At 42.9% G+C, this 22,582-nt stretch overlaps 1 protein-coding gene across 2 annotated transcripts in view; it reads left to right on the forward strand.

Moving 5' to 3' along the window:
* The window catches only part of PELI2 (pellino E3 ubiquitin protein ligase family member 2), a 62,744-nt gene that overhangs the window by 16,529 nt on the left and 23,633 nt on the right, over window positions 1–22,582 (forward strand). For both annotated transcript variants that reach the window (XM_088539180.1, XM_088539188.1), the window contains exon 2: window positions 6,789–6,918. In XM_088539180.1, the coding sequence (XP_088395306.1) occupies window positions 6,789–6,918 (130 nt within the window). The remainder of the gene's footprint in view (window positions 1–6,788; window positions 6,919–22,582) is intronic.

Raw genomic sequence — 22,582 nt, forward strand, 5'->3', positions numbered from 1 at the left:
TTCTTGACCTGTGGGGATTTTTCCGCATTAGTGAGGGAGGCAGACTTGAAATAACAGAAGGCTTTTGGAGTTTTGAACGAGCAAGATGTATAGTATAATTAAATTTACCTCAAAGTATTTATTGCACAATCAATTTGCTATTTGCAGCCTGTGTCCTCCAGATAGATTGCAGTTCGTGTAGGCCAGGTGTCTGTATTTTGTAAGCTAAAAATACAGGAGGATTATACAACTTGAGGGATCTGCTTTATTTTCTCATAATGTTCCTGTTCTCTCCAAATCAAACTTTAACTTTTGTTATGTTGTAGCCAAGGTAAGATTGGGAGAATCTACCTGGTGGCTGACCCTTTAATATTAGTTAGCACTTGCAAAGGCAAGTTACAAGAATAAACACTTGTCTGGAAAAAATGCTGATTGCAATAACAACCAGCAACGCTGCCCTATCTCTTTTGGGAATAATCAGGTTCAGAGTTGCAGAACATCCTGAATGTGCTTTTATATGGGAAGAGAGATGAGCTTATTTGGGATTTTAGAACTTGCTGGTTTGGATTTTCTTGCTCTACAGGAAGTCTGCTTTATTTAGCTGCAGTGCTGGTGGAGTGGTTAGGAGGCATTTGTTCCTATAGAGATGCCTTGGCCAGCAGCATCTGGGTGGGACGGTGTAAATCCCATACAGTCCAACAGCCTTGGATTTACTCTGTGGTTGCATAGGGCAAAGGGCAGCTGTCTTGGATCAGTGGCTCTCATTATTCCAAGAGTAGAAGCTTTGAGTAAATCATGAGTACTGTCCTACAGTCAATATAGCAATAAAAATGCTACTCAAAGCTGCTTTATTTTGCTGCTGTAACTTCAAATGGTTTCCTCCAGAAGGAAACAAGCTCAAATTTTCAAGGCCATGAATCTGCTATGAAGAGAAGAGCGATAGTGGATTTGGCAAGATTTAGATAGAGCAGACTCGTTTTGACCTTTACCTCCCTCACTTGGTGCATGGTGACGATTTTAGTTCTAGAGACGTTGAAGCCCTATGAAGCACTTGCTGAAGATGCATGAACACTCATTGCAGGGGTGGGCTTTTCAGACCTGCTAACACAGGGATGTCGTGGAGGGACTCACTCAAGCCCTTGAGCTGGAGGTGGAATTAGATCACTTTTGGAATGCCTTCTAGTTCTGTATGAATCAGTGACAGCAAACACTATATTCTGCAAAAGATACCTGCAATATAGTAGGAAACTACATGTTTGGAAGATGAAAGGGAACTGTCTGGTCAGTCTAGACTTGTTAAACATTCTCTCAAGTAGTGGAAAAAAAGTCTCCTGGATGGGTGGCAGAGCTGTCCTCCAATAAACCTCTGCTCTAGAGGCTTTTGATGCAATGTGTTGCAGTCATCCATGAAGCACTAAAATATTTGTCAAGTAGGAGTCTTGCACTGGCTGCCAAGTCTCTGCTACAGGAGCAGGCTGATGCTTAATGTTTCTGGTGATTAAGGCTGAGACTGAAATTCTAATTCTTGATGCATGTAATGATCAAGTGGAGACGAGCTTAGAAGTAAATTCAGTTTCAGCTAGAAGCTTTAACTAGTATTACACAGTAGCTGAGAACTGACTTGGGAGTAGAAAATAAACCAGTGTTGTTTTGTTGGTAGGGAACTACCTTTACCAATGAGCTTAAATTTATGAGAATAAACTCACCGTCCTTTTTAAATGAATTTCTGAAATATTTGGCAGATGGGAACAGTTTTTTTTGTAAACTTGGTGTAGAAAAGATACCTGAAAGAGAATGTGTTTAAAAATAAATAAATAATCCAAAACATTCAGGTTAATAAATCTCTAAGAAATGAACTGTCCCTTATGAACAGAGATGAGCAAGGGAGGCAAAGTGTGAAATGGTGGCAGTGATACAACCCAAAAAGCAGGTGTCTGTTCAGAGATTTATGTCAGTTTTCCACGTGTTAGAGGGTTTTTGTTTGCATTTTGAGAAACTTTTGAGGCCTTTTTCCTTTCAGTTTGTTTTCAAGGGAGTAAATGGATGGCTCTTTAAGGAGAAGAGGGCTTTCCAATTAGTTGGGACTTTATCCTATGCCTGTGAAAAGCTCCGAGTTTGGATGTTGCCAAGGTAAATAACAGAGCTTTGGGCAGCCTGTGTTGCAGGTATTGGGATACTCATAGTCTTGCAGTGCTACCAAAGGAATCTTTCATGCCCTCTCTGCAATTTTTGCCCTTGTTGGTGATAAAAGTGCTTCTCTGGCACCGCAGTGAAACAGAGAGCAATGAATTGATGTGGTTTCAAACTTGAAAAATAAGTCTGGTTTTGTTTCCATTCATGTGAACCAGAGAAAGAAGCAGCAGCACCAGAACAAAGTAGCCAACAAAAAAATAAATTGCTGTTTTTGGCAGCAGTGTTGGCCTCACCTGCTCAGGGATGGTGAAAATATGGGGTAAGCACAAGCTGTTGTTCTGGTATGTGTCGAGGATACACTATGGTGTGATACCAAATGGAGAAGCAGAAAGTGCTTAGGAGGAAAAAAATTCACTGAAGTTTGACTTCAGAATGAAAGTTATTACAACTGCTGAGCCGTAGCTTGCAGTGTGTTCAAAGTTGGGTTTGTGAAATGGGATGGTTTGCATCCATACGTGACACTGTGTGCACAGATGTGTTTAGCAGTTGCTGAAGAAAGCAAAGTGAACTCACTCCTTTTTGCCTGGGGCAAAGGGACCTATGAAAATTACCTGTTTGTAGCCTCTTGGGCTGTATAGGTATAAAGCTGCCTAAGTTTTATGGTATTTCCTATTTTCATAGCATTATAAAAATCGACTGCATGAAGCATCTGTGTGTGGCATCCAGCAGTTGCTCCCCTAAATATTGGGACGGGGTCCCTCAGCTGTAACCAGACTTCTCTAGGTGCGGGTCAAGTGCACATGGAAAAGTTTGCATGCAAGTGCACTCTTTTTTTTTTTTTTTTTCCTCCCTATCTTTATTCCTAAATGACAGATCTTGTCTGCTCTTTACCACTGGCTACGTCTGGTTCCTGGAAGCAATAAACCATCACAGAAAAGCTTGAGACGTTTTTGGTGTCTCATGCAGTCATCTGGTTCCTGTAAGACTTGAGGAAATTAGGGTGCTCGCTCTGTGGGAGAGAACATGTATCTTCTTGCTTTCTAGACACCAGGAAATCCCTGCAGAGGAGAGGCTTTTAATACGTACCCTAACCATGGGAAAGAGTGTAATTGGAGTTTGCATCTCATGCATTATATGCCAAAATGCTCAACTGTTTCATGTAAATCTGTAGGAAACTGGCTTTGTTAATTATGGTGTCTGTAGCCTATGCCAGCACCACTCCCTTATTTGCAAGGAACTGCTATCAGGAGAGAATTCTCCCAGGATGTTTCTGAATGCTACTTGTCCCAGTAGTGCTCCCATGGAGAAACATCTTGCAAAGTCCAGGGCTCCTCTTTCCACATGTGGCATTCTGATGTTTAGGCACATCTGGAGAGCTTCAGAAGTGGCCACTTAGATCTGCACGTGGGCAGGATGTCTCTGAAATCTGATTTCTCCTATTTCAAGCTCAGGCTTTTAGTGGGCTGGAGGAGAGTTTCTGCTGCTGGTTGTCTCTTGGTAACACTGGAACTGAAAAGTTTGCTCGTCCTTAAGCTGCTCCAGGCTTCTAGAGGTATTGGAGGGGCGTAGAGAGAGAGTGGGCCAGTGCTTGCTGAGAAGGGCTGTGGGAAGACTTCATGTGGAGCTTCTCCTTCGAATTTCGATGCTCCTGCTTGGTAGTAGGGGAGTCCTGAGCCTTTGGTGTTGAGTGATGGGAGTTTGTGGTGGCTCTTCTTGCCTCTGCTCTTTCCTGTGCCCAGAATAGTCCACAGGCAGCGCTCAGTTATGCAGGGACCTTGAGAAAAACCAAAGCTAGCAGAAGCCTGTGGGTCTGCTCCCCAAAGAACCGTCCTGTTTGCACAAACCCAACAGGTCGGGTGGCTCCTGCAGAGCGAGTGGGTGGCCACAGGGCTCACTGCGGCCAACAAGGTGCCTCGATGCCGCGGTTGCTTCCCTTGCTGTGTAGCTTGTCCCCTTCCTTAGTGGTAACGAAGGGGCAGCCCAAATGCCCCGGGGAGGGTTTGCTTGTGGTGAGCGAGCTGAAAACCCCGGCCACAAAAATAAATGCATCTGCTGTGTGTGGAAAGGAGTGCTGGATATTCCCTCCCCGGCACAGAACCCGGGTATATGCCTAGTAATTGTCCTATCTTTTGCCGATGCAAGATCAAAATAAAACTCGCAGGTCTGTAATTAAAGCCTAACAAATGGCAAGACTATCGCTGAAATCCTCCTGCCCTTTTGTGAGAGCAAAACTTAAAAATTGCCATTAAAAAGAAAGACTCCATGTAAACTTGTCAGTGCTGATTAGGACAGAATTAAACTTTTCCTTTGCTAACATTTCCTTCCTATTTAAAGTTTCTAAAAGGCCTTTTAACCTTGAGTGACTTGTTCCTTTCTCTCCCCTTTTCTTTTTTTTAATCTTTAAATCCCACAGAAGACCTGAAAAGAAATGAAATGGCCTTTTCTGGTTATAACCCTTTTGTGAACATGAGACACTTAAGACTCTTTAATGGGTCTGCTTAAATTCACTGCTATTGAACTTTTATACAATGCAAAATCTCTAATTATAGAATATAAAGCTAGTGATGTTATTAGTTATATGTTTTCTTAAGGCGGTATTGGTTTTTCAGGTTTTCAGATAGAAATACTTGTAGAAGAACAGTGTTTCAGGCGAGTTGAAACTTGCTGGCATATTTCATGGTGTTACAGTGTCTTTGAAGGAAAGCCTTTGTAGACATCTCAGATTCAGGGTGCAGAATCAAGGAGTTGTAGTTATGTTGCCTGTGGATTATATTGGTCTATTTTTTTTTTTTCCTAGGAATTAGTCTCTTGTTTTCAGGACCAACTGTGTTAAGTAGTGATGGTCTCCATGTGTAGGGCTAATACTAAATTTCCAGATACCATCAGGCATGGCTTGAAATAATTGGAGTGATTTTATTCTGGCGGTTTTTCTGCACTTCTGGAGAACCTTTTTTTTTAACGTATATACATTTGAGAGAGAAATAATCTCCCATATGAAAATGGAGGTGGGGAAACAAATTGGACTGCAATCCAGATGAAAAGGGCTGAACTTCTGGGGTGTCTCTGGGATCATGTATTAAACATGTGTTTAAAAGAGCAAAACATTTGGTTGATGTTCTAGAGTACTTAAATTTGAGGTTATTTCACATCATCTTTGTGGATATTTGGCAGTCCTGCAGTTCAGAAGATGTGTATGTGAAGATGAAACCCTGCTCCTATATGACACCAAGCAGCCATAGGCTGAAGTGAGCCCTGCGTAGGGCAGCGTTGCAGAGCCTTAGCAGGGAGACTGCCCCGTTTATCCCCTGCCTATTTTCCAGTTCCCTTTTTTGGTTTTATTTTTATTAAGTACAACTCCAAGAACAAGTCCTTTTTACACAGACCTGTCAACTAACTCTACAAAGTGGTAATGAGAAGAAAGGTAAAATTCTAGGTTAATGCTTTGCCTTTTTTTAGTCTGTAATTGCCACAGAACTTCACAACCAGCCCGAGCTGCGAGGCTGCAATGAAAAGCCTTTAATCTGCAGACACTGTGGTAGATGTGGAGCTGAACTACTCCAAGTACTTGTCTAAACAGGCATCGAGCTCTCCTAGTTTGTTTATTTTGCTTTTCAGGGAACCCGAGCAGCTATAACACTTCCTCTCCGCTCTCTTTCAGGTTTTCTTCCTTGCAATGTTAGCTTTTAACTGTAAAGGCTGCAGGAGGGGAATATCCATGATCTGGTATAGAATATAATTCACTTAAACCTTTTGGTAGTCTGCCTGGTGGAACTACACCTGTATTAGGGCAAAAGTATGACATCCCTGAGGATCAGGAATGGAAAAGAGGCATCTCTTCAGCAAAGTAAAACCTCAGAGATCTCACATAGGCCAGTTGAGAGCTGTCAGGAGCAGTGTATGTGAAGCTGCTGCGATGAGAGGCGCCTGCCCTTCATAAATCTTCTTTTGGGATGGGATTTCAACGCTCACGTATTGCCAAGGAATTTCTAGGCGATTCCCTCCTTAGGGAAGCATCTCTGTCCCCTTGAGGCTGAAGGCTTCTCCGGGTAACTAATCCGTGGGGGCTCTCTCCTTTGAGGCAGATGAAAGCGCTGTTGAAGGTGATCGTGTTACACCTGATAACGGAAGTCCTTAAGGAGTTTTCAAAGATCTTCACGTGAATCAAAAGCTCTTGCATCCTCTTTCCTTCGTAATAAACCAGATCTTTAGAATTAGATGTTTTGATTGTGTGTTTTTTCTCCCTGCTTAGAACACGGCTTGCCCCTAAATTTCCGCAGTGACTCCTTTCATCCTCCCCTCTTCCGTGGGAGCCGTGGGGAGGGGAATGGGAGGGCTGTGTGTTTTCAGAACTCCACGTATTCTCAAATAGGAGACAATTAAATTTGTATTTCCAAATTCCTTTGGTTCTAAACATGAAGTGTTGCTGTAGTTAAACTCAATGCTTTACCTGCAGTTAATGACTGTATTAATGATGAATAATAACAAACTGTTGGTGGAGAAGGAAAGCTGGAACACACAAAGTAATTTAGAGTTCTAGGCAACAGCTTATCCTGGCTGGGTTACTTATTTTATATTATATTTTTTGGCTGTGTATTTGACACTATCAGACTGCTGATCTCTCTTGGTGTATTACAAATTACTGGTGTTTTATTCTAAACTTATTTGTTTATTTCTAGGTATAATGGCTCCCTCCCTAATGGTGACAGAGGGCGCAGGAAAAGCAGATTTGCCCTCTATAAGCGACCCAAGGCAAATGGAGTTAAGCCCAGCACCGTGCATGTGATCTCGACGCCCCAAGCATCCAAGGTATGCGGCAGTGGGAAAAATCTGTTTTCTGGCAATCCTGAGTCAAGAACAGCTTATGTAACACCATGGTTTGATTTGTCTTGCTGCTAGTTCTTTCTGTGATGATTGGGAATATTTTTTTGATGCAAAGTGGCTTTTCTTTCTAGTGACATTTATCTCTAATCTAGTTGCTGATTTATTTATTTATTTTTCTTTCTTAAAAAGAGTCTTTAACCTCGTGAGTATGAGTTAGTCTGACTCTTCAGCCCCTGTTCAGAAAGCTGGCTCATTAATGCTGACAGCTTGGTTAACTGAGCCACAAAATAATCATCTGATACAAATGCAAGAAGTGTTTTTATTAATTTATTTGGTGAAGTGTAAGACTGATATATCTGTAACCTCTTCTCAAGGATAAGCATTAGAAGGAGAAGCAGAAATGACATGAACATAGCAAATGGCTCGTTACGACTGCCTGGGTTAATGTGCTGGGGGCCAAACATATTTCAAGGTGTGAACAGTCACCTTCTCTGCCCCTCTTCCCGGGGGGAAGAGTGAGGAGAATTTCTGCTGAAGCAGAGGGAGGATTCTGTGGTTACATGCACAGAGGTGAATGGCCTGGGAGACATGTATGTTACTCTTGAGTATTTCAATAACTGTATAACAGTTTCCACCTGCAGACTAATGACTTGTTCATAAGCAATTAGCTTCAGGAACTGTATGTTCCCTCAAAAGGCTGTAGTGTTTTTTATGTATTCAGGTTGTGTGCCTAGAGCTCTGAGAAATCCTGGAACGAGTTTAGACTGAACCTATAGAAAACTGTATGCTAGCTATGGATTTATTGAACCCAGGTGTTCCTGGTTGCTGGGAAGCATCAGGTGGGACACCTGGTTTTTTGAAATTTTAGGGTATGTTTTGGCCAAACTGTAAATGTTGTTTTGCTAATGCAAAACTCTACTTTCACTAAGGATCTTTTAGAGCTGGAGCTCTATAAATAACAGTCTGAAGATGTTTTGCTATGAGTTATGGTTTGTCAAATACAACTTGTGGTTGCCTAAGCTAACTCGGTAGTCCTGAACACACGGCCTGGGTTTGTAAGAGGTGTTTTGGATATAGCGGTCCCTCTACCATCTGGCAGCAGTTAGATGGTTAAAGCTGCTCTTCAGAGCTCTGTATGACCTGCTGGAAGCATTTCATGGCTGTCTGAAATTCTGCTTGGGATATTTGCTCTCTGAAATTCTGCTTGGGAGCCTCCATTCTGCTTGTATTAACGTTTCAGCGTGTGCTCAGCATCCTTCCTCCCCTGCAGTGGTAAATGCAGTGTTAAAATGCTGGGGTGCTGGCTGGTGTCTGTCATTAACACAGTTATCTGCTCAATGAAAGCAGCTGAAATCTTATTATATGGGGTGTAATTCAATAGTGCAGTGGCCACAACTGTGTGTAGTCTATTGGTGGCTCTCAGCAGGACTGTTCAGTTATTGATCAGTTTGACAAATGCCTCAAACATTGTGTGTCACTGGTAGAAAAGTAATGTTTATCTTGATTTCAAATTGTTTCCTGCTGCTTCTTGTTTAACAGTGAAAGTTTGTCAAAGAAATTACTATAACATGTTGCTTTCTTTTACAATGCACACCATATTCTTTAAACTTATCAAAATATAGAATACCAGAGCTGTGCTTTTATGTGGCGTTCTTGATTGTACAGCTGCTTCATAGTGTGTGTAAATATGTAATCTCTTGGTTTAAAACTTTCTATAAACATGTTTCAGTGTCCTGCTTTCAGAATGAAACTTTTTGTTAAATCTTGCTGATGAGATTACCTTTGGAAAAGAAAGGCCTGTTGTATCTCTGCGTGCATTGGTTGCTTAAAACGGAATAAAAGATCCTACATTTTATGTAGTTGGTGGAAGCTTGCACATGCTCTCATGGAATAATCTTAAGCATTTGTAGTTCAGGCATTATTGTGGTGTTTGAGTTTGAAAATGTTTAAACACCTGCCAGACACCACAAGGTATCTGGTTAATGTTCATCTGTGCTGTTATCGTAGCGTAGACAAAATACCTGCTGTACAAATTAGTGCCCTTACCAAGACAGCATAGGGTCTGGGACATTAAAGTCCCTCCTTTAAGGGGATTTGGATTTGGGTAGGTATGTCAGGTTGAATGTCCTATTTCGCTTTTTCTCTCAACCCCAACAAAAGAGCTTTTGTGTATTTATGTTGTTGTCCAAGGCTGTGGCCGTGTGCCAGAACGGTGGTGCAGTGAATTGCAGTTTAGATGTGCAAGAAAGGACACTTACATCTTAAAATACTTTCACAGGCTTTTCTGACATCTGATTTTAGCTCTGCTTTCTAAGTTTTATTAGGAATGGCTTCTGCATCAGGCTTTTGTAAAACATTCCAGAAACACAGACAAATTGAGGCGAGAGAGCGAGCGCTGCTTTGTTCTTGGAAAATAATGTGCAACTTGACACCAGGATCTTTGTTCTGTGCTCAGTCTTTCAGCCTAGCCCTTTTTTAGGGAAGAAAACACAGTGGCAACTTCCACTGCACAGGATATTAACAAATTTCCTTCCCGTACGTCCTTCCTTGTGACTTGTCAGACGCGAGTTTTCCGTTTTGCTGTGCTTTTCTGTCTCTTTATAAAATAAATCCTCAAGTAGAAAGAAAAATCATTCTTGGGGGAAGCAATGCCCATTTGGTGGTTGATTTTTAACATGGGTGGCAGAAACGCTGGCGCTCTCTGTGTGTTGCTGCTTGCTGTGGCCTGGGTAAGGTGTGAAGAAGGTGGGTACCCCCCTGATTTAGTGCTAATGCAGTTCTGGGGCCCTTAACAGATGCTGTTGCCAGTTTAAGTCAGTCTGCCAGCCTGGAAACTGCAGCAGATCTTAAGAGGATGCTTGTCATGTCCCACTGTCCCTGCTATGCAGGTGTCAAGGCCAGCTGGAGCAGCAATGGCTTCAGCAGCAAATTTAGCTGTGATAATTACACATGAATCAGTGCCTCTTGTTGGTGCCACTGGAGTATTGGTTTTTTTCTCTGACTTAGAGCCGTTTCCCCTCCTGAGTTGCATGGGGGGATATTTGGGAGGAAGCTCTACACAGGGTAACAAGTAGAAAGGGTTTTTCTTTTTGCAGCAAATGTTTAAAATAAGCATACATTTCTTCAACAATACACACTTGGTTTTAAAGCCTTTTTGTCAAATCTCTGCTTAGGCACCAGTAGGAGTTTTTTTGTCTTTTTTTCCCAAAATTCAGGATGCTTGTTTGAAAATGGACCTTTCCAACAGAGACAAAATCGATATTATTGTAAGGAAGGATGCTTAAAAGTCTCACACTCTTATTCCTGTATGCGGGTATGCCTTTAACCTGAAAAAATGAATGCACTGACTTCAGTCTCCTGACAAAGAGGAAGACTGTCATCGAAGCTGCTCATATGGTCTGCGAAAACCCCTGTGGGTGTTTGTGTGCATGTGTTTGTAGTGGTTTTTTCGCGGGGGGAGAAAAGGAGGATTAAATGGGCACATGTATCTGGCAGACGAAGCAGTGCTTGTAACTGAAAACAAAACCAGCTTAATACTTGTGCAAAATAACATCTGAACGTGGTATGGTTTTTTCACAGATCTTAGTAAAAAAGACGTGTATAAATAACACTGATCCCGGCCTCTGCCAAGCAGAGAGCTCCCTCTTCCCACAAACCTCCCCTTTGGTTCAGGAGGCTGCGCGGTAACACGTTCCTTCTGTGCAAACACGCTTGGGTCTTCACTCACTCGGGTCGTTTCACATTTGTTTTCCCGGCATTCCGTATCTCTGTGATCCCTTACTCCGCGTAGGAGGTTGAGGTTGACATTAGCCCTTTAGGATTCCCTGGATTACTCATGAAACATCAATTAATCCCATCGTAGCAGTAGGTAGGAAATTCCTGGATTAGTTTACTTGGCACTTGAGACCTTCTAAAGTGCTTGAGGCAATGGGCAGGGGAATACGACTTGCAAGCACTAGAAATTCTCCTTTTTAAGTATAAAAGCACAGCATCAAGTTAACAACATCAGGTTATTAACACTTGCATTTTTGCTGGCTATTAATTCTCACTTGACAGAGGTTGTAAATGTTTTTGACCTGAAGAGCTCAATTTAAAAAGAGAGAGAGAAAAAGGAAGCCTTTTTGGAGGTGTGTCTTGATACCACGACTGGTTTTCTTGGGATCAAAGCTTGCTTTTAGTAACCTGTGAACCTACAGTCCATTAAAGGCAACTTAATTTTCTGCCCTGTGAACTTGCTGTTTCCGTGTGACTAGGAAGATCCTTCTGACTTCAGGTGCAGTTACCTGTGGAGCTGGTGCCTGCCCCTGCTATCAGAGCAGCAGCTGGCACAGGCCCCGGCTGCCCTCACCAAGCTTCGTGCTGCTGCTCCAAAAGAGCAAAATGAGGATTGGGCCAGGAAAGAGCTGTAACTTGTGCTGGGGTGACCAGGGAAAAGGGAAGCAGATTCCTACGGTGAGCCAGGATGTAGAGATTGTGCCTGCCTTGAAATACGTGGGGAATTTTGAGGAAATGAGGGACAAACGTCCTCTTGGAACATGCAGTGTTTGGTGCTGTGAGCGCTGTGGAGGACAGAGGCTGTCAGCAGACACTGCCTCCGTCAGGGACTTCTGTTCCCCGTTGGGGTTATTTATGGTGCAATCAGTTCATGGGACACTAATTCCTTCTGAAGTAACTTAATCACCCAGGTATCTGGAGAGTCCCGGCTTGTGCAGAGGCAGCTTTTTCTTGGCTCATCAGATTGAGTCTATTTGAATAATAGTTGCATCAGTGTAGAATGCCCTTTTCTGTTAAATATACATTGTCTTCACATACTGCTTCCCTGTCTCTCTGCTCTTGCAAGTAATAGGGAATGGTTAGATGGAAGAAAATGGTTAGACCAATTTTATTAGTATCATTTGATAAATATCAGCTATAACCCAGTTTGGAGCTCTGCTTCTTGAGCTTTGGGGCCTTATTGAGCAAGATGCATGTCAGAGGCTTTGGAAAAAAATTCATTCTACAGTGTTTTTTTAACACAAACCATATGTTTAGTGAATGAAGGAGGGTTAAAATTGAGGTCTTCAGCCTCTTTTATGCCTGAACACTGTTTGTTTTGGTTTTCACGCTCTCCCTTCAGAGCATAGACAAAAGATCAGAAAATTCTTTCCTTTTAAACTCCGTTCAAACTGCGTCTGCTCTAAAGCAATATTTAGAGCAGGCCCTGTCTGTATTTCTGAGCGTCCTTTTACAGCTGAGGAAAGTGTGCTGAGCATCACGGCTGGCATAGCAAAACGCGGGAGGAATCCGTTTCCCCGCGCGCTTCCCTTGCGTTGGGAAGCCAGCGCCGCTTCATCCCTATCAGTTTGCAGCTTCCTTTCCCCTTTCAAAAATAAACAGGAGGGGGAATCCAGTCTTGTGAAAATAGTGGTTGAAGGTACAGCCTGTGAATCCCAGCTGCGTTTAGAAAGCGGTAGTGGAAGGTCAGACGCTGCCAACCTTGGGCTCTTAAGCAGGGAGTATTTTCAGCTCTTTTAGCCACAGGAAAAGCTGCAAATAGGATTTGTATTATAGGTAGCAGAGCTGCTCCTTTTAGTGAAAGCTGAGAATTTCACTGCTTAAGCTTCACACAGGCTGACTTGTTTAAAACTAACTCATTCCCGTTTGGCTGGTTTCTGCAATTTCCCTGCTCTAGGGATTAAGAGTGGAAACTTTTGACCACCTAGTGTAGTGCTTATGCTCTGCTCTCTTTGGTATTTGTTCTGTTTAGTGTCTTGGCTGGAATTGAGCTGGTCTTAAAGCGCTTGTCTCTTGACAGCTGGGTAGTCTGAACTTTTCTGAAGCTTAAGAGAAAGTCTGGACCTGGTTTAGCCTCCGTCCATGCAGCTTTGTTTGGTTCCAGTGTTCATGCTGCAGTGGTGCTCTTGCCTCTTCAACTCGCTGACAGTTGGGGTGACACATGGCCCTAACGCTGGCTGCGGTGCTGATAAGCAACCTGGCATTGCTAGGTGACAGTCTGTCCCTGTGGCATTAAATAATATTGGCAATTTGCTTCTGTCTTTGGGTGGCTTGTGCTGCAGTGTAATTATGAACAGCCTGGTGACAGGGGCCGGTGTTGCCAGTTCAAAAGCCTTTATAGCCGTTGCACATCTATATAGCAGCGATTCCTAGCTGCTGTTTTGGAAGCTCTGCTGTCATGGGGAGACTTTTCCATCAGCCTGAAATATTGGCTTTCACACCAGCTTTGAAGTGCAAAGCGTCCCTAGAGCGAGACAGTCACTCTCGACCTCTGAAGGAGGTAGGTTCAGGACATCTGTTACACAGAGAACCTGTCCTTGCCTGAGACTGGTTCCAAAGAACTGGACCCAGATCTTTGATGCTCTAAAGTGCCTTCCTCTAAGGCGATGTGCCTCTCTTTATAGTTAAAATTTAGTTTCACTTAGTTAAAATGAAATATCTGCTACTACTGATATGAACTAGATTCTTTAATGCTCAAAATGTGATGACAAGAGGAACATGAGGGCAATGACATATATGCCTTTTCTGACTCAAACTGTAATGCCCAAGTAAAGTTGCCCTAAGTGGATGCAATACTGCGTACTACCTATCCTTCTTTTCCAAATGTGCTCAATCACAGCATTTCGGACCAACTTTTCTGGAATGGAGAAGCTGGAACTGCATCTAGCACTAGATAGGACTCCTAAGACTTTAGACTTCGGGAGCAACATTCATTTTGAAAATGCTAAGTAATTAAAGTTTCATGGTCAAGACATTTTTACAAAGAAAGAGTAGTGATGCCCCTGTTTTGCAAATTAAAGAATACTTATTTTTCAGACTGTTTTGAGATGAAGAGAACAAAATATAAATATTTAATGGTTTTGTTTTATGTATTCATCTGTAAAATGAGTAACTGATTTTGTCTGTACTAGAATGGTGTCTGACTTGTAAGATTGAAATTATTGTTTTGCTGTAGATCTTTGTCTGAGAATTACTTGTGCTTTATTTTGGATGCAGAACTATCTTGTTTTGTAACCCTGCTGCTTTGCTGCTCCTCAGTGCCAGAGAACCTCACAAAGATTTTAGGGTAAAAATAAGGAGTACCTTATCCAGATAATCTTTGTGGAAGGAGAGTATCCCAGGAAAGCTCTTATGATGATGCTTAATTGACTGAATGCTTCAAGCTCTAGTGCCATGTGGAGAAATATTGTTGTCTGTGTCTGGAGCTCATAGGAGCAATTTGGAGTTCTTTAGCACTTAGCCTTAGCTTCTACGAGATTATTATCTCTTTTTGATCATCTCCTGAGCTGTCCTTCCCTGCAAACGAGCTTGTCTAGCCTTTGGGTGTGCATCAGAGCTTGTACTTACATGACCTTCCTGCACGACTGTGGTGCGGTTACACAGGCTCCTCTTTAATTTCTGCGTGTGTCTACTGTCCATGGTGACTCTGCCAGTGCTTCACGAAGGTCGGGACTCTGCAGATGCCTGATACGAGAAAACAGCTGGGGTAGAAGGCACGGGCAATCTCAAGTACACTAATCCAGCAGGAGTGGCTGCCTGTCGCTTAAGGAAAAATTCCTTCCCAGTGAGGGTGCCAGAGCGCTGGAACAGGCTGCCCAGAGAGGTTGTGGAGTCTCCTTCTCTGGAGATCTTCCAAACCCGCTTGGACACAGTCCTGTGCCACGTGCTCTAGGTGACCCTGCGTGTGCAGGGGGTTGGACTAGATGACCTTGAGAGGTCCCTTCCAACCTGGAGCATTCTGTGATTCTGTGAGCTTTCTACCTGTTCCCCACTGCTGGGGAGCAATGGGTGCTCTCACTCGTGGTATTGCACAGCAAGGAGGGTTTTTGGCCCATCTCATGCTGAGAAGCTGCAGTTTTGGCAGGCTGAAGTCAGAATTCCATTCCCCTTCTCATCTGTCCCCCCTGAATTTTCCCTCTATGGCTGGACTGGTGACTCCTTGTGGGGTTATCGTGGCATTTGTGTCTCAGCCTTGGACATCCACTAGTATCACTAAAATCCAGAGATGCTATGTAGAACTCTTCTTCTCTTGATTTGAGATATGGCAATAATCTTCCTATCCTACCCTTATCCAGGGGAAAAGGAAGAAACAAACATGAATGCGTGTGCTTGTGTCTTGTCTTTTTTCTTTTTTTTCTTCTCTCCTGTGTGACCAAAGATATTCTGCTTCCAGGCCTGTTATATAGCTATCTGTACCTGCAGGATTTTGTTTCTTTCAAGACCTTCCAATAGATCTGAGGTTTAGATGACAAAACAGTTCCAGTTTAGAGCTCGAATAGCTCTTGTGTCTGCAACAGTGCTGCCTCAGTGAGGGGTGTCCTCATTAAGAGCAGATAATCTAAAAAGAACCTGCAGCTTTCCTGATGACATAAAATGGTGCTTTTGCTCACTCTGTGGCAAGGCTAATTTCTGTTTTTATGGCCACTTAGTCCCAAGCCTCAGTTAAGGTGACTAAAGAGGCACTTTGTATTTTAGGATTAGCCTTCAGGTGCTGGAGTCCCTTGCTATACACACACACGCCGAGGCTGTTTCTGCAGTACTGTTAAACTGAGGTGGGAGCACCGTGATGGAGCAGGAGGGATGAGCACTCACTTAGGTAACTTCTGCTCCTGAGCATGGCACATTAACAAGTTACCAAGTTAACAAACTGGCAAACTAGCGAGTTAAATAACTATAAAACTGGCGATGCAAGCTAGTCTGCAGGAAAACATTAACCCTTTGCTTGCTTGTGTGGCTCTTTCTTAATGAGCTCATAAAAATACACGTGGTGTTTCATGCAGTGTTCTGTCCTGTAAACCTGAGAGATCAGGGAACTGAGACGCCTGTGACATCCCTCAGAGTCCAGACTTCCAGGAGAGGCAATCGGTGAGATCTTAGGGATGGGAGACTTGAGGGAGAGGCAGTTTTGCCCTTGAGTTTTGAATATGCTTGGTGAATGTTGCTAAGGCAAAAATTCTTTAGATATAGGGAAATTCTTTAGTTACAGGGCATGAGTGCTTTCAAAAAAGTGCAGGAACAGATGAAAAGTCTTGAATGATCATGGGTAAATTAGGTGTGTATTTAATGGCACTGTACTTCATATCCAAACCTTCCTTGCTGTTTTTGAATTTTTACAGATCAGACTAAAAGAAAATATTGAATAGGATTGTGCCTGCAAACCCACTATTGTTTAAGACATGCAGAAATTCTTTCTCTTCCCCTCCCAGTTTCTTTAGCATCTATTTTTCCACAGCCCTGCTTCAGCCCACCAAGGAGACTTCTACTGCCAAGGTCCGGAGTAAGAAAGAGCCTTGGTGGTCCAGGTGGGAGGCAGCCTGGAACGCAGCTGACCTCTCCTCAGGCATGGACAGCTGCTCTTATTTTGTTCCAAACGGAAAACTGGCTTTGGAAAGCTGGATTGCTGCACTTCTAGAAACTTGATGTTCTTTCTACTGTCTCCCTCCCCTTCAAAGTTTTCTCTAAGTCCTAGTCTTTGCTATTTTATCATAAACATTTACTCTGTTATACTGCCAGCCTGTTCCTCTCCTCCAAATCTCTGCAACATCCTAAACTCATTTCTAGTCCCTAGTGTTCTAGGATTGCGCTAATATCTGCTTCCTGCTGTTCTGTGTGCTGTTGTTCATCAAACTCCATGAATCAGTTTGGAAAAGACAACTTCCCCAGATAGCAGTGGGGAAGCAGTGACATTGCAGCATCTGCTTCCACCACCTTGGAGGGATTTCCCTTTCCTGCATCCCCTCCTGCTCCCGATGCAGGTGCACTCCACAAGATGCAAACTTGGACACAGCTTTGTTGCACGACAGCACGAGTACAGGGTGGGGAATGCTGGCTGGCAAGTAGCACAACTGAGCATTAGCCACAGTGACTAAAATGCCCACGTGAGCACCGTGGGTGAGGAGGGAAAGTGGTTTGTAGTAGGGCAATGCGAATGTACTGCGTGTTTCAGACTCGAGTAGGGATTTGTTTCCCTTCGGTGACTGCAGCTCACCGCATTTAACCCTGAAAGCACTGAAATGCTTGTTTAGAAACAGGCATTCTGCACTTGGTGTCTTGGAGAGCAAGCCAGTTTCCTCGACGATCCATTGACTCTGGAGCAGCGTGGAAATCTGATGTGCACGGTTAGTTATACCAGTTTAGCTGTCTTGATCACAGCCTCAGCTCCACCTGAAAATGCCTCTAGATGGAGATAACTGGTTGGGATTCCCTGCACGTCTGGTACTTTGAGGAGCCTCACTGATCTGTTATCCCTACATAAATCTTTCTTCTACACGCTCAAGGTGTGTCTGGATAGTCAGTTTATCTGGTGTGGTTTTTTTTTTGGTCAGAGTCTTGGGTTTATGTCCTCTTAAAGTCCAAGAAGCCTTCTGCAAGCAAATGCTGTTCTCTAGTTTTACTGAGCATGGTCCTGCTCTTCCTAAGGGCAGCTGCTTCCTGGGGAATGTAAGTGGTTAAACTTCCTGGCTGAGGAGCTGCCATAAGGGCAGGCTCTGTCTTTTTCATATATATATATATATATTATTTTGTTTCTGTTTAAACTCTTCTCAGGAGCATTGCTTGAAGGAGGATTTGGGGGAGGATTTTCCTATTTGTGACAATACTACCATTCTTAATCCTTCACTGCTTAACCGTGGAGAGCTACTGTGAGCTCTTTGGTGCATTCAACAGAAGTAGAGTTTCTTAGGCTCTTTCAGAAAATTGAATGTTTCTAACTATGATGAACTATTCTGTGTGTGTGACTTTTCTTTTTCCCCGTACTCTAAAAGGTGGAGTTATGTTTCTTACTCTTTTTTATTGCATTTCAATTGCAGTTGAAACACTTTTACCAAAAAACATAAAGTCCACTGTTGCTGTTCGGAGATGCTTTGTAATATCTTTTTTTTTTTTTTTTTTTTTTTTTAAAAAAAAGTAATGCTAAAATCAAAGTCTCAAAGCTTATTCTGCACATGTTTTTGTGGTTTGCTGCCTTGTTTTGCAGAGCTTTGTGATAGTTGGATGTGAAGTTCAGGAGCATTGAGCAAGCACTGGACAAGTGGGTGCCTGAGCAGTAGGTTATAAGGACTGTTCAACATTGAATGATATAAAATTAATTGCTCATGTAATTTGAGGGGGATAAAGTGGATATAATTGGTCTGTTTTGGCAGTAACTTCAGATAAGTGGCAGACAAATGATATAAACTTGCACTAGTGAACAGTCAGATGCTAGGATCCCGAATGGATTTTTTATTGTTTTGCCCATGGCTTCAAAGCATTAGTGTAATTCACTCTTGGATGTGGCTACCCCTAGATTATTCTTAGACAAAAAACAAACAAACAAAACCCCAAACAAACAAAAAAAAACAAGTTAGAATTTCTGTGGATTCAGGTTGCTGAGCTTTGCCTAGATCAATTCAATGATAGGAATTTGAACATTTCCCTGATAGAACTTGGGAGCCACAGATGGCTCTACTTGAGTAGGTTTCCTCACGCATTCCTCATGCGTTTCTCTTACAAGATATTCTGGAATTCTGTTGATTTACATTTTATTTAGGTTTCTGGTGTGTCAGACCACTTTCTAAAGAGTTGCTCTGTTCCCCTGGCGAGGAGGTCCGTGCCCATCTGGAATACTGGCTTTTTGTAAGTGTTGATGTTCAGCTGACGTCTTCCTGCACCTACACGTGTGCAGTATCATTGGTAGCTCTTCAAAACAGCCTCTTTTCCTTGTGTTTTTGTGTTTGTGTTGCTGCTTTTGTGACCCTCACAGAGGAGATCTCTAAGTTGCCAGGGTTTAATATCTCTGTAGAGCAAGTACTATACTATAAATACTGTATAATATCTGCAGAGCTCAAGTGCTATCCAAATTAAACCTATTAGTGCTTGGATTCTGTCCTGGTCAGCTGCTGTGGAAAATACAATATTTTCCTTTGTATAGATCTTGTGGATGGCCATACGCCCGGGCACTCCTGGCAGTTGTTGATTTTGGAGGGGCTGATGAGCAAATGCTGGTTTTATGCAAAACAAAAACCTTTAATGTAGAAGTTACAGTCAGAAGTTACAGTTAGAAGTCTCCTGCCTCTCACTGGGCTTTCCCGTGCTACTCCATGAACTGAGTTATTAGCACTAATAAAAAAAATCTCATCCAAAGCAGATACCTCAGTTCTATTTATTAGCTGTGGTCAATGTGTTACTAGATTGCCTCAGGCTGGGATTTCTTGAGCTTGATTAACAAGAAGCAGGGGGTACTTTGTGTGATGAGGGTGTCTTTTCTATAGAATCTCCTCCTTGGGCGTTTTCAGTAAATATTTTGATTTTATCCTTTAGTGTAGATACTGCTCCTCTTGTTACTAGTCTAGATGATGAGTCTTAAAGGCTACTCAGAACTGAGTGACCTTTCCGATACCAAATTAGAGTTACAAACTTTGCCCAAATTGTAGAGTATTAAAATATGCCTCTTCACTGTTTTTTATACTCTTACTTTTAAAACAATTGGCATGTAAAACCTAGTTGTGAAGTACCTTTGACAAAACATACTCTGACAATTTCCAATGACAAGGTGATAGGTAATTGGAAAATAAACTGTCAGCTGCTTTTTTGGCTAGTCTGTCTTTTCCCCCTTTATGCATAATATTCTGTGCACATTAAAAATAATACAGAGATAAGAAATTGGGCCTTCTAACTTTGTGAATTGGCTCAAACATATCTGTTAATCTCTTCTGCAGTTGTTTTCCCTGCTGTGTCACATGCAGAAGCCCCCAGATCACTACCCTGTGCTCCATTGGTGGCTCTTGTGTGACCGGTGAAAATAGCTGGGAAAAAATAGCGAATGGGGGGAATTCTTTGTGCTTTGGTTTTCGGTTTGTTTTTGCCATAGCAAGTTTCTCCCCTTGTTTCTTACCCAAACTGAGGCCACAGGAGGAGAGAATATTCCTACAGGAGCAGGTCTGGGAAAGGCACTGATATTCTGTAATGTAATGATGCTTTTCCACGAATTATTAATCATTTGCTTTCAATGCCTGCATTGCATGCAAGTAGTTCAGAGCACAGTCAGTTCTGGCTTTCTTCCTGAAACCTTCACTGCATTTAGGGATGTGAATCTTAATGTACAAAAACTTAAATTTGTAGTAAAAGTTGCAGGATGGAAGGTTATTTTACTGCATTAGTTTTGCATGTTTTTGTGGAGATGAGAGGAGATCTTGGAGTCATAAGCATATTTTCATAATTAGAATATCAGTTACACTAGAGTACCTATTCACTTTACTGTTTCATAGTTAAAATCAGTACTTTCTGTGCCTTGCTGAAGCAAGATGTATAAAAATTACATGTTATCGTTGACTCCCAACTCTTCTGCTGCTCTTGTATTTTCTCTCATCCTGGGTCCTTCTGCTGCTGAAGGGAAAAATGCAGGATACATGCTGTTCTCATAGCTATCATTTCCTCAAAACTATTATTTTGCTTGGAAGCTAGTGTGCGTAGAAAGTGTCAGTCAATGTGTGTCTAGCAGCAGAGCACTGACTTGTGATCTCTAAATGTCATAAATAAAACAAATCTTCCTAGATCTGAGTAAAAATTTGGGTTGTTCCTGTTGCGTCTGCTGTAAAGAAGCTTCGCAGCAGGAATCTGTGTGGGTTTTTTCCCCCTTGGAGGAGGTGCTGTCTTCTCACAACTTAAACATATTATTCTCTTACAAATGCTTATTCTATAAGTGCTGCTCCCGTTTTCCAGCACAGAAGCTCAGGATTCAGCAGGTGCAATCCCCAGTGTGGCTGTGCAGTATTTGATACCCGTGATCGCATTTAACCAGCGCTCTTGCAGGTCTTCTAGCAGCAGTAGAATCCATGCAAGTGCTAACAAACTTTCCGTATGTAAAACCTGGAGGACTCTGGTAGCAAAACTACCACTTTCTCTATGCCCAGTCTCAATATATTAAATCTATGACTGAATCTAAAGTAATATTGTAATACAGACCAAATCCTGCCTGATGCTTAGAAATCTCACTGTGTGAGAATGCATGTGCTTGGGCACCTGGATAATTTAGGACTCATTAAACAGCTAAACTCCCTGTAAATTGCCCAAGAATTTCTGTTTACAGCTTTATCGACACTGAGCTGCTGTTTTTGTTTATGCAATTTAGTGGGACATAGTTCTCTTTCCACAGTGCATATGGTGCTATTTTTGCTAGTAATTGCAAGTATTGAGTGCAAGTCAGGATATATAATGTCTCTGTATATTTGTAGCTCATTGAAATATTCTTCTTGAAGAATATTTACTGTGATGAAGAATATTTACTGTGGTGAATGGATCCATTGATGGACTTGGCACCATAAAAATGTTGTCACCAGGGCTGGGAAACATGTCCCACAACCCGTGAGAATTGTCACCTGGGTTGGAGATGACCTGGGCACCGGGTGGCCACTGCTGTGTTAAGTGGCCCACGGAGAGGCTCTCTGAGGTCCAGAGAAATTCCTTGCTTGCCTCCGTAATGACCTAAGGAATCTGGGCACGTCCTTGTTTGAGAAGCAACTTTCTCTGGTGTTTCTTGGGCTTGCTGAGGATTTGTGCAAGCCAAATGCTGCTAGAGGAAGGGCTGCTTTTGGGAAGGCTAGGGGAGGTGGGAAGAGGGAATGTGGTACAGGCCGAATGCCAATGCCGTGTGCTCCTTCCTCGGCCGTTGGTTGGGATATGTCCCTCCCTGCGTCTTCCCCCGGGCTAGAGTAATGCTGTATCCTTTAAGGTGCTTTGGGAATGAGAGATCCTGGCTTTGTTCCCCTCCGGAAGGTCAGTGGGTGTGATGAAGCTCAGGCAGCTCGTTCCCATTCCAAATAATTTGTTTGTGTTTGGAGAGCAGCAGAACGGCGTGGTCCTAGGGAGGTAAAAATCCTTTCAGTCTGTGCTGAGAATCCACTTTGGGATGGGTGTGTTTCCAAGAATCCCCAGCCCTGCCAGAGGGGCTTGGCTTGGTAACGGATTGCTGATATTGGAGCGGTGGGAGAGCTGGAGAGCAGAGGGAGAGCTGTCTGCCAAGGGCACGGCAGGATGACCAGGATAGCTGGGATTGCAGCTGAATTTCCTGTGGCTCCCTGTACAGGGTGGGAATGCCGTGAGCAGAGCTCAGGAACAAGCTCCCAACGTGCTCAGGAGCTCAGCACACGAGCGGGACTCGTTAACTGCGTCGGGACCTGGTTGTAGGCAACGTTAACCAAGGTGCTGCTTTGTGAGGAGTGTCCCAGCGAGCTCCAACCAGGCAAATGTGGGAGAGCTGAGCTGGTTTGCACTGGGGAGGAATGAAATAAAATGACCTTTAGTGTCCCAGGGCCCTGTGAGATGCCCTGAAATGAGGGCTGAGCACAAGGACAGCAGAAGGGTTGGCTTATGGTGACTCACTTGACTGTTAAATTTCCCTTTTCCTTTAAGGAGTGGGGTGAAGTCGAGAGGAGAGAAATGGGAAGGAACATTGTGTGACGTTGGTATCTTAACCGTTATCAGCTGACTCTTAATTCCCAAGAAATTATTGGGGAAATTTAATTTTCTGAGCTGGTTACTAATAGGTTCCATTCCATAGAGATCAGTAATTGGTTTGCTATATTAAACGTTTCTTAACATAGGAAGAGGAAGGAAAATCGTTTCACAAGGTGGCAGTTCAACTGTCAGAATGGTAAATAATAAATGATAAATAATAAAG

Source organism: Tinamus guttatus, unplaced genomic scaffold (assembly GCF_059628265.1).
Source record: "Tinamus guttatus ecotype Peru unplaced genomic scaffold, ASM5962826v1 Tinamus_guttatus_pri_ptg000048l, whole genome shotgun sequence".
In the NCBI taxonomy this organism is placed as follows: Eukaryota; Metazoa; Chordata; class Aves; order Tinamiformes; family Tinamidae; genus Tinamus; species Tinamus guttatus.